Consider the following 13,383-nt stretch of genomic DNA (forward strand, 5'->3'; position numbering starts at 1 on the left):
TTTTTTGTTTCTTGTAATAATGTTTTGTAATTTTCTTTGAATAGATCTTTTGTGCTTCTAGTTATATTTACTCCCAAATATTTAATCTTGTGATTAGCTACTGTGAAGGGTATTGCTTTTCTTTGGCTAAGGATTTTTTTTGAGCCATTTTAGTGAAAAAAACTAAGATTACATCTGGGTACACACAATACATTATAAGGTAAAATACTAAAAGAAGTAAAAATTTTTATCACAGCAGTATGATTTTAAAACCCCATACTTCTGTTATTTTTCTAACAAAGGATTGTGATCTTTATGCTTTCCATTTAATTTTGACAACTTCCAATTTTCTTAAACTCATATTCTGTGCATTCTGTATCCCAACATTTGCAACTGTTTTTGCTAATTTTCAGCCTTGCCATATTAGCAAATACAGGTCCTTCCCTGGGTGAAAGCTTTACTGCATCTATATCATTAAGGAAGATTCTACTAAGAGGAAGAAGCTCTTTTCCAGCTCTATTTTTCATTCCAATGTGAGGGGTTCATCTTGTGGTGCTATATGCAGCAAGGTTCTTTTGTTATTCACAGGGCTTTTGAAGGCCTGTTATTACAGAAGGAGATGCCCACTCTTTCTTATTAATCTCTCTTAGTCTAGAAGCTCTGAAAGCTGTCTATCATGAGTGAGCCTGATGGTATGTAAAATACCGATGGCATAGCTTCCAGCCTCGCAGCAACATATAGCTACAATGGTAAACTAATAAATGGTATATATGTAAGCTATAATGCCAGATAAATGAGTAAAGAAAATATAAGCTTTACTCTCATACATTCCCCACTGGTTTGATTTTTCAAATTGTGACCTTTACATTCAACTTCTTTATAAAATTAATGATAAGCATTTTCTTCCATTCTTAGTAACAGTAGTTTCATTAATGGCACTCAGAATTCATGTCATTTAAGTGATAATCTCATACAATTAATGAAGTATAAAAATAGCAAGTCAGACAAACATTTGTAAATACTCATCTAATTCAAACACAAAATTTATAAAAGGCTTATGGCAAGTAAGTGGCAAAAAGTTTTCAATTATATACCAATAAACTTTATTTGCAAAATTATATCCTGGAAGGATATATACTTTTAAGAGATTTCCCTTTTCCACACTTTCTCCCTACTTTATAATATCATTTTAATAAGAACATCATGTCCTACTCCAAGTAGTTCTAGTGTAGCCCTCAGAGAATAAATACTGCACAATCTCAGCAGTAAGGCAGATAGACATGAAGGCAGATTAGCTTTTAGGACATGAAAAACAAGCAACATAAAACAGATATTTCTAATCTGCACGAGATTCATTTACTCAATTAAGTAGATGGAAATGTTATTATGAACTCAGTATTACAATGATAGTATTTAAAATTAAGAAGGATAGTAGTAAATAAAATGCACACTGGGGGATTTGGGGACTTTATATATTAATTCTAAGGTATACAATGCAGAACACTGTAATGAAGTTACTAAAATTAATTAAAAGGATTCTTTACATGTAACCATTAGAGACTTTATTTTAAAAATTCATGACAGTTTCTGACATTACTAACAATAAATGTAACTGTTCTTTAACCCTTTAATATTTATAGTAACACCGTCTCAAAATATATCACTAATCTATAAAGCAAAAGTAATATATATCTCATTTTAAAAATGCTGATATTTTTCATTCTCTTGGATCTGACCTACAACAACTGATAAATGACAGAGATAATTTTCTCAAACTTTTAAGAATATACCTATACATTTTTACTGAAAATGAAAAAGATTTTTTTAGAAACTTACAAAATTATTTCTTTACATAATCTCTTTCATTAATAACAGGGTCTATATGTGAATTATCAAATTCCTAGCCAGAACAAAATTCTTAGAGCAAATTTAAAAAAAAATGGTTACAAACTGCAAATAAGTATTTGGATTATGACAAAATATCTCATATTTAGCCTCTATTTTCGAAGGGAACTCCTATATATATAATGCACATAAAATGGTACAACTACTGTGGAAGGCAATTTGGTGCTTCCTTAGAAAGCAAAAAATAGAAATATCATTTGATCCAGCAAATCACTACTAGATATACTTGCCAAAGAACTAAGAATTGTAACATCAACAGTTACATGCAAATCCTTGTTCAATGCAGCATTATTTACAACAGCAAAGAGATGAAAATAGTGAAAATTTCTGTCAACAGATGAATGTATAAACAAACCACACTGCATACACTACATACACTACATACACAAATGGGACACTATGTAAAACTAAAGACTAATGAAGACATTGTTAAACACTGGTATAACGTGGATCAATGAGGATAATGAGCAGAATGAAATAAATCAATTACAAAAGGAAAAATATCTTATGAATCTACTATTATAAAAAGCTAAAGAAACGCTTCCACACAGAAACAATCATTTACGGTTAGCAAAAACAGGACAACAGGGAAACAGAGAAGAAGAAAAATCAGTAGTTAGAAAATGCTGCTATGTGCCACCAAATCTGAACCAATGCAGAGCCGATCCTCCAGTAGGTTTTCAGAGGCTGTGAACTGCACAGGAGGAGACTGTTCCTCTTTCTCCCATCAACCAGATTTGAAGGGAGTGACTTTGGGTTGACACCCAACTCTTTATCCAATAACTCACCACAGCTAAATAATAGACATACTAAGATGAGTGAAGAGAAAGGAAATAAACAGTTAAGTCTTAACAGGCACAGTATCATTAAAGAAAGAGAAGACAGAGAGAGGTGCATAAGAGATGCAGACAGCAAATGTAGATATTATGACATATAAAATCCTGCATTATTAATGACGTTGTTGTTGTTATATGCCATCGAGTTGTCTATGACTCATAGTGACCCCATGCACAAAAGCTCTGAACCCTACTTTATCCTGAGCCAATCTCACTGTCTCTGACACACCTACCCTCATGACTCCAGTTACTGTGTCAACCCATCTCATCCAGGGTCTTCTCCTGCACTGTTTCTCTACCCTTTCAAGCATGATACTCTTCTCCAAATACTGGTCCCTCCTGACTACATGCCCAAACTATCTAAAACACAGCTTCAAAATCCTTGCCACCAATGAGCAGCTTGGTTTCACCCTATCCAGGACAGACTTGTTAATTTTCTTGGCTGTCCATGATATGTTCAACATTCTTCTCCAGCACTACAACTCAAAGACATCATTTCTTCTTTTGTCATCCCTCGTCACTGTCAACACTTTGATGTACAGCAAGTAACTGTGAAGACTATGGCCTTGGAGAGGGACATCATGCTTGGGAGGATGGAGGGACAGCGCAGGAGAGGAAGGCCCTCTATGAGGTGGATTGATTCAGTGACTGTGGTAATCGGGATGGCTGTGTCAGCGACAGTGCGAATGGCACAGGACAGAACAGAGTTTAGGGCTGTTGTACATAGGTTCGCTATGAGTTGCAAGCAACTCGATGGCACATAACAACATGGCCTGGATCAGGTGCCCTAGTCTCTAATCTGACATCTTTGTTCTTTAGTACTCTGGAGAGGTCCCTAACAAGAGATTTTCCTAGTGCAATTAATCTTTTGATTTCCTGACTGCTGACGCCAAGAGTGTTGATTATGGAACTGAGCAAGCTGAAATTGTTAACAATCTCAATCTCTTCTCCATCTATCATGGTGATGTCAACTGGCCCCATTTGGGAATCTTTGTCTTCTTGACTTTGAATTTCAATTCATATTGCAAACTACAGTTCCTGACCCTCTGCAGCAAATGCTTCAGACTCTCCTAAGTTTCAACAAGTACAGTGTGTCACCTGCATAGTACAGGCTGTTTATAAGACTTCCTTCCACCCTGCCGCCACATTCCTCCTCATAAAGTCCAACTTCTTGAATGATCTGTTCCATATAGATTGAAAAGGTATGGAAACAGGACACATCCCTGAGACCTCTTTTTCAGATTTTGAACCATACAGTGTTTCCTTGCCCTCATGACTAATAATAATCATTTACTATGGACTGAGGCTCAATGTCAAGAAGACAAAGATTCTCACCACTGGACCAATTGGCAGCATCAGGATGGATGGCGAAGAGATTGAGATAGTTCACAGCTTCCGTTTGCTCGGCTCCACAGTCAACACTCTGGCACCAGCAGTCAGGAAATCAAAAACCATATCGCGATGGGAAACTCTGCTGTTAGGGACCTCTCTAAAGTACTCAGGAGCAACAGTCTCTCTCTGGAGACTAAGGTGCGCCTGATACAGGCCATAGTATTTGCAATCGCTTGTTATGCATCAGAGAGTTGGACAATGACTAGGGAGGACAGAAGGAGAGTTGATGCTTTTGAGCTGTGGTGCTGGAGAAGAGTACTGAATGTACCATGGACTGCCAGGAAAACAAACAGATTCATCTTAGAGAGGATTAAACCAAGCAACTCCTTGGAGGCAAGGATTCTGGGGCTTCGTCTGACATACTTTAGACATGTTGCCAGGAGGGACAGGTCCTTGGAGAAGGACATCATGCTTGGGAGGGTGAAGGGACGGCACAAGAGGGGAAGACCCTCTATGAGATGGATTCATTCAGTGACTGGGGTAATCGGGATGGGTGTGTCAGAGGCAGTGCTGTTGGCGCAGGATAGAGCAGGGTTTAGGGCTGTTGTGCATAGGGTCGCTATGAGTTGCAAACGACTCGACGGCACATAACAACAACAACAAAAGCAAACATTAATTTACAAATGGATCTATAGGCAGATAGGCAAGACAGATAGGTAAGAGGGACCACACCCACTCCAGATGATATTTCATATTCTTATTTAAATATGCTGTAAATATATCCATAATACAGCAAAGTAAAAAAAGATAAAATAATGCAAACTTCTTAATTATAACCAAATACCCTCAGGTGATGAGTTGCTGTCTTAGGTCTTGAGGACCAAAGACTCTAGAGCCATTGAAGCCAACTGGCACAACATAATCTACAAAGATAATGTGCTACATGCTGCTTCAGTAAATAGCAACTGGGGCCTTAAAAGTTTGTGAATGGCCATCTAACGTGTGACTATTAGTCTCTTCCTGTTTAGAACATAGAAAAGGAAAGAAAAGCAAAGACAACATAGAAACCATTAGTCCCAAGGAACCTCAACATCCATGACTCTAAGATGAGAAGAACTAGATAATGCCTGGCAACCTCTCCAGAGTGCTAAAGAGCAACGGGGTAAGGTGTGTCAGAGATGGGGAGGTTGGCGTGGGAAGGGCAAGATTTAGGCCCATTGTTCATAGGGTCACTGTGAGTCACAGTCAACTTGAAGGCACATAACAATAACAACAACCTCCACCACCACCGCTGACTGCTCTAAAAGACATTACAGAGGGAGGTTCTTTTTTTTTTTTTAGGGAGGTTCTTGACAGAATGAAGAAAAATGTAGAACAAAACTTAATATTTTAAAAATTGCCAGGTCTGTTAATTTGTCCAAGGGTGATGGAACCATCACGATTACGGGCATAAAAGTTGAAAAGTAAAACCAGAAAAATTTACTTCTTAACAATCAATCATACAATATCAAAAGGGTAGCATCTGCATGGGGATAAATTTCAAAAAAGCAAAATGACATAGAATAGAATTACGGACAGGAAATGTAAAATGTGCAGTTTAATGTAAGTATTACAACTAATGTCATAAAACAAAATATGTATGAATGATTGAATGAAAAATACATTAAAAAATAAAGAACTCAAATACATATTCCCAGTAATATTAAGTGGCTTTATTACAAGAAGTACACTAAAAACTCACAAATTGTTTCTATAAAAGAAACTAAATACAGCACATTAATTTTTTTTCTGTAGAGCTAAAAATTTTGGGTTAGATTTCTTCTCTCCTTTTGACTAGTTTTAAAATGTTTAAAATATTATGTGACATTTCTACTTATAAATAACAATTATCTTAAAATTACATTTTAGACTTTCATTCAGGTATTAACTAGTCTAATTAGAGCTCCTTCAACAAGTGCTGGAATACCATCTCCTTTTTAGACCTTCAGTTTAATGAAAAACCATGACCATTCTTTCACCCCAACCTCAACATACACGCATCAATTAACCTTAACAAGTAACCCTCATTCATTTTATATTTTTCCCTCCTAATAAGTGTCTGCTTCCAATAGCTAAGTAATTGATCTAAATATAATTTTATATTTGTCACTATTAAATTTCCTTAAATTAAATAATATGCTCTATGAGACCATGTTCTCTTCTGAGGAGGTGCTCAGTTGACACTAACTATAATATTCATGGCATCACCTTCATTTATATATCCATCTGTTCACCCACCTGAACATTTTTTATGTGACAGAATGTTGCATTTAATGCTACAAGGACTACGAGGAAAAAGAAACATTCCCCATCTACAAGCTTCCTAGGTAACTCACAGATTCTGGGAGGCAAGAAAGTGGCCCCAGGAGATGGCCAAACCATAATCTTCAAAACTTCTGCATATGTAGCATTTCATGGTAAAGGTACTTTGTAGATGTGATTAAAGTTAAGGACTTTGAGATGGACTGATAATTCTGAATAATTCAGGCTGATGTAATATAACTATAGGGATCATTAAAAGACCAACTGTGGTCAGAAAGAGATACGACTATAGAAAAACAGTGAGAGAGATACAATATTAACTAGCTTTGACCAGGGAGGACAAGATCATGATCCAAAGAATATGTGTGCTTTCTACAAAGTAGAAAAGGCAAAGAAGTAGATTCTCTTCCTAGAGTTTCCAGAAAGGAACAGTCCTTGAAAAATCTACATTTTAGCACAGTGAGATGAGTGGCAGATTTATGGCCTACAATTCTTTGAAATAATTTTTTATTTAAGACACCAAGCTTTTTAGAATTTGTTACAGCAGCAATAAAAATCAAACACAGTGCTAAATATTCCTGTAACAGATAAGCAAATGAAAATACTGAAAATCACACATTTTGCAGTAGTAATGTACCATTTAGGTTTGGAGAGAATTCTTTGTTGTCCTTAAACATAGTCTGGTGCTAGGAAGAAAGCAAGAGTTTTCAGTATCTAAAAGGAACTATCTTTTAACCCTTTTCCCCCACGAACTAAACGTAAGAAACACCACAATTATTTAACACCTTATTTACGCTACTCTAATTTGATATGGCCTAACCATGTCTATGGGCTGCAAAAATGGTTTTTACTGAATACCCTAAAAAGTATATAAGTCATCATGTAAAAATATACATTGTTGTATATACATTCAGGTAGGAAGCTTGGTTGGCCTACCGTTAAGAAGCTGCACTGCAATCCCTAAGATATGTGTTTGAATGCACTAGCTGTTTCCGTGGGAGAAGGATGGGCAATTTCATCCTGTGAGATTAACTGCCTCTAAAAACCTGCTGGAGGGTCAGCTAAGGATGAGTTCCGACTTGACAGTACATAACAACAACATGAAGTGACTTAGTATTAATTAGCTTTGAATGGTCTCCAGTGCCTAAATTATCATCATCTATACTACATATTTTACTGTAAGTCTGGGTAAATGAAAGGGAATGAAGTTTGAATTAGAAATAATCATACTAAAATTTTTAAAAGAATAAAAATTTCACCTCCATGGAATTAGTAAATTTACGGAACATGCTGTAATCCCACAGAGTATTTAATATAACTGAGTATTTAATATAAATGGATAGACAACAGTGGACAAAAGAAATAAGTTTCTATCTTCAGGAAGCTTACAATCTATTGGGAAAATTAGACGGTAAACAAAGTCATACCAACTAACATTAGTATTGCTTAATAGAAAGAAAGCATGCTAAATACAAAAAATGGTATGCAAATAAACAGGTGTCTATATGGAACAATTAGAAAAATGCACCAAAATTGGAAATATGCTTACTTTAATAGCTTGTTTGTCTTTTTATATAATCAGCAGAATCCTACACCATGTACATAGCTCAGTTAAAGACCTCACTGCAACACACTGGTGATTTATTAAGAACTTTTTCATATTATATAAAAATACTGAAAATAATAACTGACATTCAAAAAAAAATCACCAATTGACACCTTGATATTTTTTTAATTTACTACTACTATATAAGGGAGCTCTGGTGGCCTAGTGGTAAAAAGCTGTACTTGCAATCTCAAAAGCTGGGCAGTCTCCACCTGTGTGATTAACTGCCTCTAAAAACTTGATGGAGGGTCACCTACGAGTCAGCTGGGACTCAATGGCACACAACAACTGCTATATAAAAAGCTGGGTGATCACTTGGTTAAGCCTGACAGTAAATATCAATTATAGTTATACTGCAGCTTAAGAGTTAGCAGATTTTAGATATACATTAAACTTGAGAATGTATATGATCTATGTTGATTTTATTCCTTTTTTGACAGCATTACTTAATAAAGTATTTCCCACTTGTAATAAATAATATAAATGACTAGATAGGTTTAGGAAATGTCTTTTTTTGCTAAATTAAAAGGAAAATAAATTCTAAACAATGATTTTTACATGATATTTTTAGCATAGTAAGATAACATTTTACACTCACTCTGAAGTGTTTCAAGTTCAGCTCTAGTCAGCGCATCTTCCTTTTCCTTCAATTTCGTTTCTTTATATTTAGCATAAAACTGCCCAGCATCCTTAAGAAAGAGGTTACAAATAAATAAAAATAAAATGACTAGCTTGCTTTCACAGTATTTTCTGAATAACTTGATTTTAATTAAAGCAAAATATCAATTTTACATATAGTCTTTCTTTGTGTTTATGATATACAGTTGTTTAGATACAGAATAAATTTAAAACACTTCTTTCTCCCCGCACAAACCCCTCCCCCCTCCCCCCCCATTTGCTCCTCTCCTTGAAAAGGGTGCAACAATGAATGAATGGAATCCCAAAATCTCTGTAGATGTTCATTGAAATGAAAAATAAACAACCTAAATTTAAAAAAAAAAACAACCACACAAAAAAAAACACTTCTTTCTGATTTTTAAATTAATTTCAGGAAGCTGATTATAGCTAGAAATTGCATAAGTAAACTTTTTCTTCTCTATGATATGAAAGAGAAAGGTACTCTCCTTCTTGGTTTTTTCCCTTTAACTTTTTCCCTTCTAATATCATTAAGAGCTATTTCATGGGGCCAAAACATAAAAACACATAGTTGAAGAGAGTTATTTGGTATAGCAAATGATATTATTGTGGCCAACAAACACCAAATACTCTTTTCATATTAGTCACAAATTGTTAATAAGATTTTCCAAATTGTTATATGCAAATAATAAATTGTCAATTTCTCAAGTGTGTGAATTTTGAACTAAACAGAGAGTATCCTCACCACCTAACCAGGCAAAAGTTAGGTATTTAATATATATTTGTTAAACTGAACTAAATTACTTATAAGGTTACTCGATAAACTTACAAATCTAATTATGGAATGTACACGATCAATTCTTTCATTTGCAATCCACAGAGATCAGTAAAAAACAATTCCAATCGTAAAAGATTGAGGACACATTATCAATTAGGCATCAAAACAGTGACTAACCCCTAAATGCATGCATGGTAAAAGAGAATATGTCTAAGTATGGAAACAGTTAAGATTTCAGGAAGATACGAAAGACTGATACTGTTAGGCATATAAAAATCCTGGTAATAAAACAGATTCTTTCTTGACTCAAACTCTATATATTCCATAGTAATTCCAACTGTAGTTACTAGACCTATCTATTATGTTTCTTTGTCTTTGTATATACTTTGTGCTTTAGCTACAATACTCAAACTCAACTCACTATCAAGTCAGAACCCACTCACAGTTGATCCTCCAGTGCGTTTCCAAGGCTAGAAATAACACAGTAATAGACTACCCATCTTTATCCTGTGGCATCACTGGTGAATTCAAACTACCAGAGAGGCAGGACCTGTCAATATTTTGATGAACTTCTATTCACCTCTGAAGAGCTAGAAAAGTATAATCTCCTTTGCATGTCTCTTTTGAGCTTTTCTAACAAAATATACTACTTTTTGCATTTTAGCTTACTTTTAAGAATTGTAATATATGGTCTCTCACACAAAATGAAAAATCTGAGATAAAGAAATTTATATGCTCAAAGAACAGTATCTCGCAGAATGCAAATTCTCAGTGTTTCCTGAACTAAGCTAGGTTTATATATATGAAAAACATTTTAAAGAATGAAATAATCTATGGCTGACAGATGTGGCATAAGAAACAGAGTAAGAAACAATTAATGAATATTTTTTTAAAGTGAACTATGGGAAGATAAAGGGAGGGAAAAGAGGTGAATGCTTTGAAACAATGAATGAATGAAAGTCCAAGTTTTCTGTAAACTTTTGTTAAAATCACAATTAAAATTTTAAAATGTATTTTTAAAAAATATTTACATCTTTGGATATCCAATACAGGCAATATAACACAACGAGTAAGAATCAACTTCACTACAGTGAGTTTGTTTTTTGGTTTGATATATTCTAGCAAATTCCATGTAACCATCATGAAATTGAATAAAAATAGTTTTGTGTAGAAAAAGAAAGAAATAGAATAATAAGTATTAAGGACAATCCCAGGTGGGATCATTGTAGCCATTAGCCTGGACATGTTCACCAGTTTGCGTCAGGAAATGAGACCAAAAGAAAAGAAGAGATCCATATTTGTTCCCATTCCCAAGAAAGGTGATCCAGAAGAATGTGGAAATTATAGAGCAATACCATTAATATAACATGCAAGCAAAATATTGTTGAAGATATCCAAAACCAGACCAGCATACTGATTAAACTATCAGAAGTTTAAGCTGGGTTTACAGGAGGCCATGACACCAGTGCCATATTATTGCTGATGTCAGATGGATCTTGGCTGAAAGCTGAGAATACTAGAAGAATGTCTATTTGTGTTTTATTGACTATGCAAAGGCATTTGAGTGAATCATAACAAACTATGGCTAACATTAAGAAGAATGGGAATTCCATGCACATCCAATAACTTCTCCAACAGGGTAAAAAAGGGAAGCCACGGACTAGAAAAAAAATATTTGGTAATGACGTATCAGATAAGCAACTCAGATCCAGAATTTATGAAATACTTGAGCACCACAACAAGATAAATAATCCAACTGAAAAACGGGCACAGGATATGAACAGACACTTCACCAAGGAAGATATTCAGATGGCCAACAAGCACATGAAGAAATGTTCAAAATCCCTAGCGCTAAGAGAGATGCAAATCAAAACAACTATGAGCTATCATCTCACCCCAGTCAGAATAGCAAAATTTAACAGAACAGCAAGCAACAAATGCTGGCGAGGTTGTGGTAAACTGGAACTCTTATTCACTGTTAGTGGGAGTGTAAAATGGTGCAACCACTGCAGAAAGTGGTGTGCGCTTTCTCAAAAAGTTGCAAATAGAGATACCATTTGACCCAGCAATTCCACTACTGAGGATATACCCCAAAGAGACCATAACTGACACCCAAGCAGATATATGCACACCCATGTTTATTGCAGCTTTGTTCACAATAGCAAGGAGCTGGAAACAACCTAAGTGCCAATCAACAAACAAAAGGATAGAGAAGCTCTGGTATATTCACACAATGGAATACTATGCAGAATTGAAAAACAAGGAACTCATGCAATATTATTCAAAATGGGTGACCCTGGAGGACATTATGCTAAGTGAAATATCTCAGTCAGAAAAGCACAAATACTGCATAGTGCCACTGCTGTAAAACAGGACTGACCTCAGGGTTGGGGGGAGACTGAGAAAGATGGGTTTAATAATGTATACTGCATTGATACAGAGGAGAGAGAAAGCAGTTTAAAAGGGATATGTTATTAGGTATTTTTGTCACGACAGGAGTCCAAAGCAAAGGCTGCATAGCGGAGTGGACCTGGTGGAAGGGATTGCAAAACAATGAAAGAATTTTTCTTTTACTTTTCCAAGAGGGTAGTGTACTGCAGGGGAGGGCTGGGAAGGGAGAAAAGTGCAACAATGTATGAATGGAAATCCAAAGTCTCTCTCTACATTTTCACTGAAATAATAAATTAAAAAAAAAAAAAGAATAGAAAGAACCACAAAAAAAAAAAATAGAAGAAGAAGAAGAAGAATGGGAATTCCAGAACATCTAATTATCCTTACACACAATTTGTACCTAGACCCAATAAGACATATCTGAATAGAGCAAGGGATCATTGCATGGTTTAAAATCAGGAAAGTTGTGTGACAGGGTTGTATACTCTTTCCATGTCTATTCAATACATATGCTGTGAAAATCATGAGAGAAGATGTACTTAATGAACAAAAATGTGGCATCAGGATTAGAGGAAGTTTCATGAACAACCTGCCTTATACAGATGACATAACCTTGCCTGTCTTGAATATGAATTACACCTCAAAATCAGAAAAACAAAAATCTTAACCATTGGAACAATAGGCAACATCATGATAGATGGAGAAAATACTAAAATTATCAATGCTTTAATCTTATTTGGATGCACAGTCAACACTCTTGATACCAGTATTCAGGATATCAGGAAACATACAGCATTGGGAAGTCTGCTCTCAGGGATCTCTCCAAAGACCTGAATGAAGAGCAATGATGCCAGTTTAAAGACTAAGATGCATCTGATTTAAGCCACCATCTTTCCATCTAAAATAATGAATACAGATGGCAGGATAAAAATAGATGCATCTGAGTCGTGATATTAGAAAAGACTGCTAAAGAGTGCCTAAAGAACAAAGAAAGATGTCCTGGAAAAAGTGCAACTAGAAAGTTCCTTGGAGGCAAAGTTGGTGAAGTTTGTCTCACATGTACTGTACATGTTGCTGGGAGAGGCTATTACTTGGAAAGGAATATGATGCTTGAAAAAGTAGAGAGAATCAGTGAAGGAGAGGAAAACTATCAACAAGATAGATTGATGCTGTGGCTGTGGTAATAGACTCAAATGTGTTGAGGATAATAAGGAAGGTGTAGTACAGGAAAAGAGTTCAGATCATAGGGTTGCTATGAGTCATACTCAACTCAATGGCACTTAACAACAACAACTAAGGTAACATTCCTAGAGTAAATAAATTGTAGATACATATGAAAGAGCTTTATTTCTGCTAAAAAATAAAAAAGCCAAAAATCAATCCTTTGTTCTACCTTGATTCATATATAAATGCATCAACACTTAAACTTTCAAATTTAATTCTCTTTTCATTTGTGAATGACCAAAAAAAGAACACACTCTCTCTTCAAGAGTCTATATTTCTTACTATAATAACAGGATCGATTTCCTATCCCAAAGAAAGGTGACCCAACAGAATGTGGAAACTACAGAACAATCTCACTGATTTCACATGCAAGCAAGATTTTATTGAAGATTATC

The 13,383-nt window shown here is 35.2% G+C and overlaps 1 protein-coding gene across 1 annotated transcript in view; it reads right to left on the reverse strand.

The window, feature by feature from the left end:
• DNAJC1 (DnaJ (Hsp40) homolog, subfamily C, member 1) overlaps positions 1-13,383 on the reverse strand; it is a 277,615-nt gene that overhangs the window by 139,527 nt on the left and 124,705 nt on the right. Inside the window, exon 7 of the mRNA XM_006887057.1 lies at positions 8,558-8,648. Coding sequence (XP_006887119.1) covers positions 8,558-8,648 — 91 coding nt within the window. The remainder of the gene's footprint in view (positions 1-8,557; positions 8,649-13,383) is intronic.

Source organism: Elephantulus edwardii, unplaced genomic scaffold (assembly GCF_000299155.1).
Source record: "Elephantulus edwardii isolate Elephantulus edwardi_28Jun2011 unplaced genomic scaffold, EleEdw1.0 scaffold00054, whole genome shotgun sequence".
In the NCBI taxonomy this organism is placed as follows: Eukaryota; Metazoa; Chordata; class Mammalia; order Macroscelidea; family Macroscelididae; genus Elephantulus; species Elephantulus edwardii.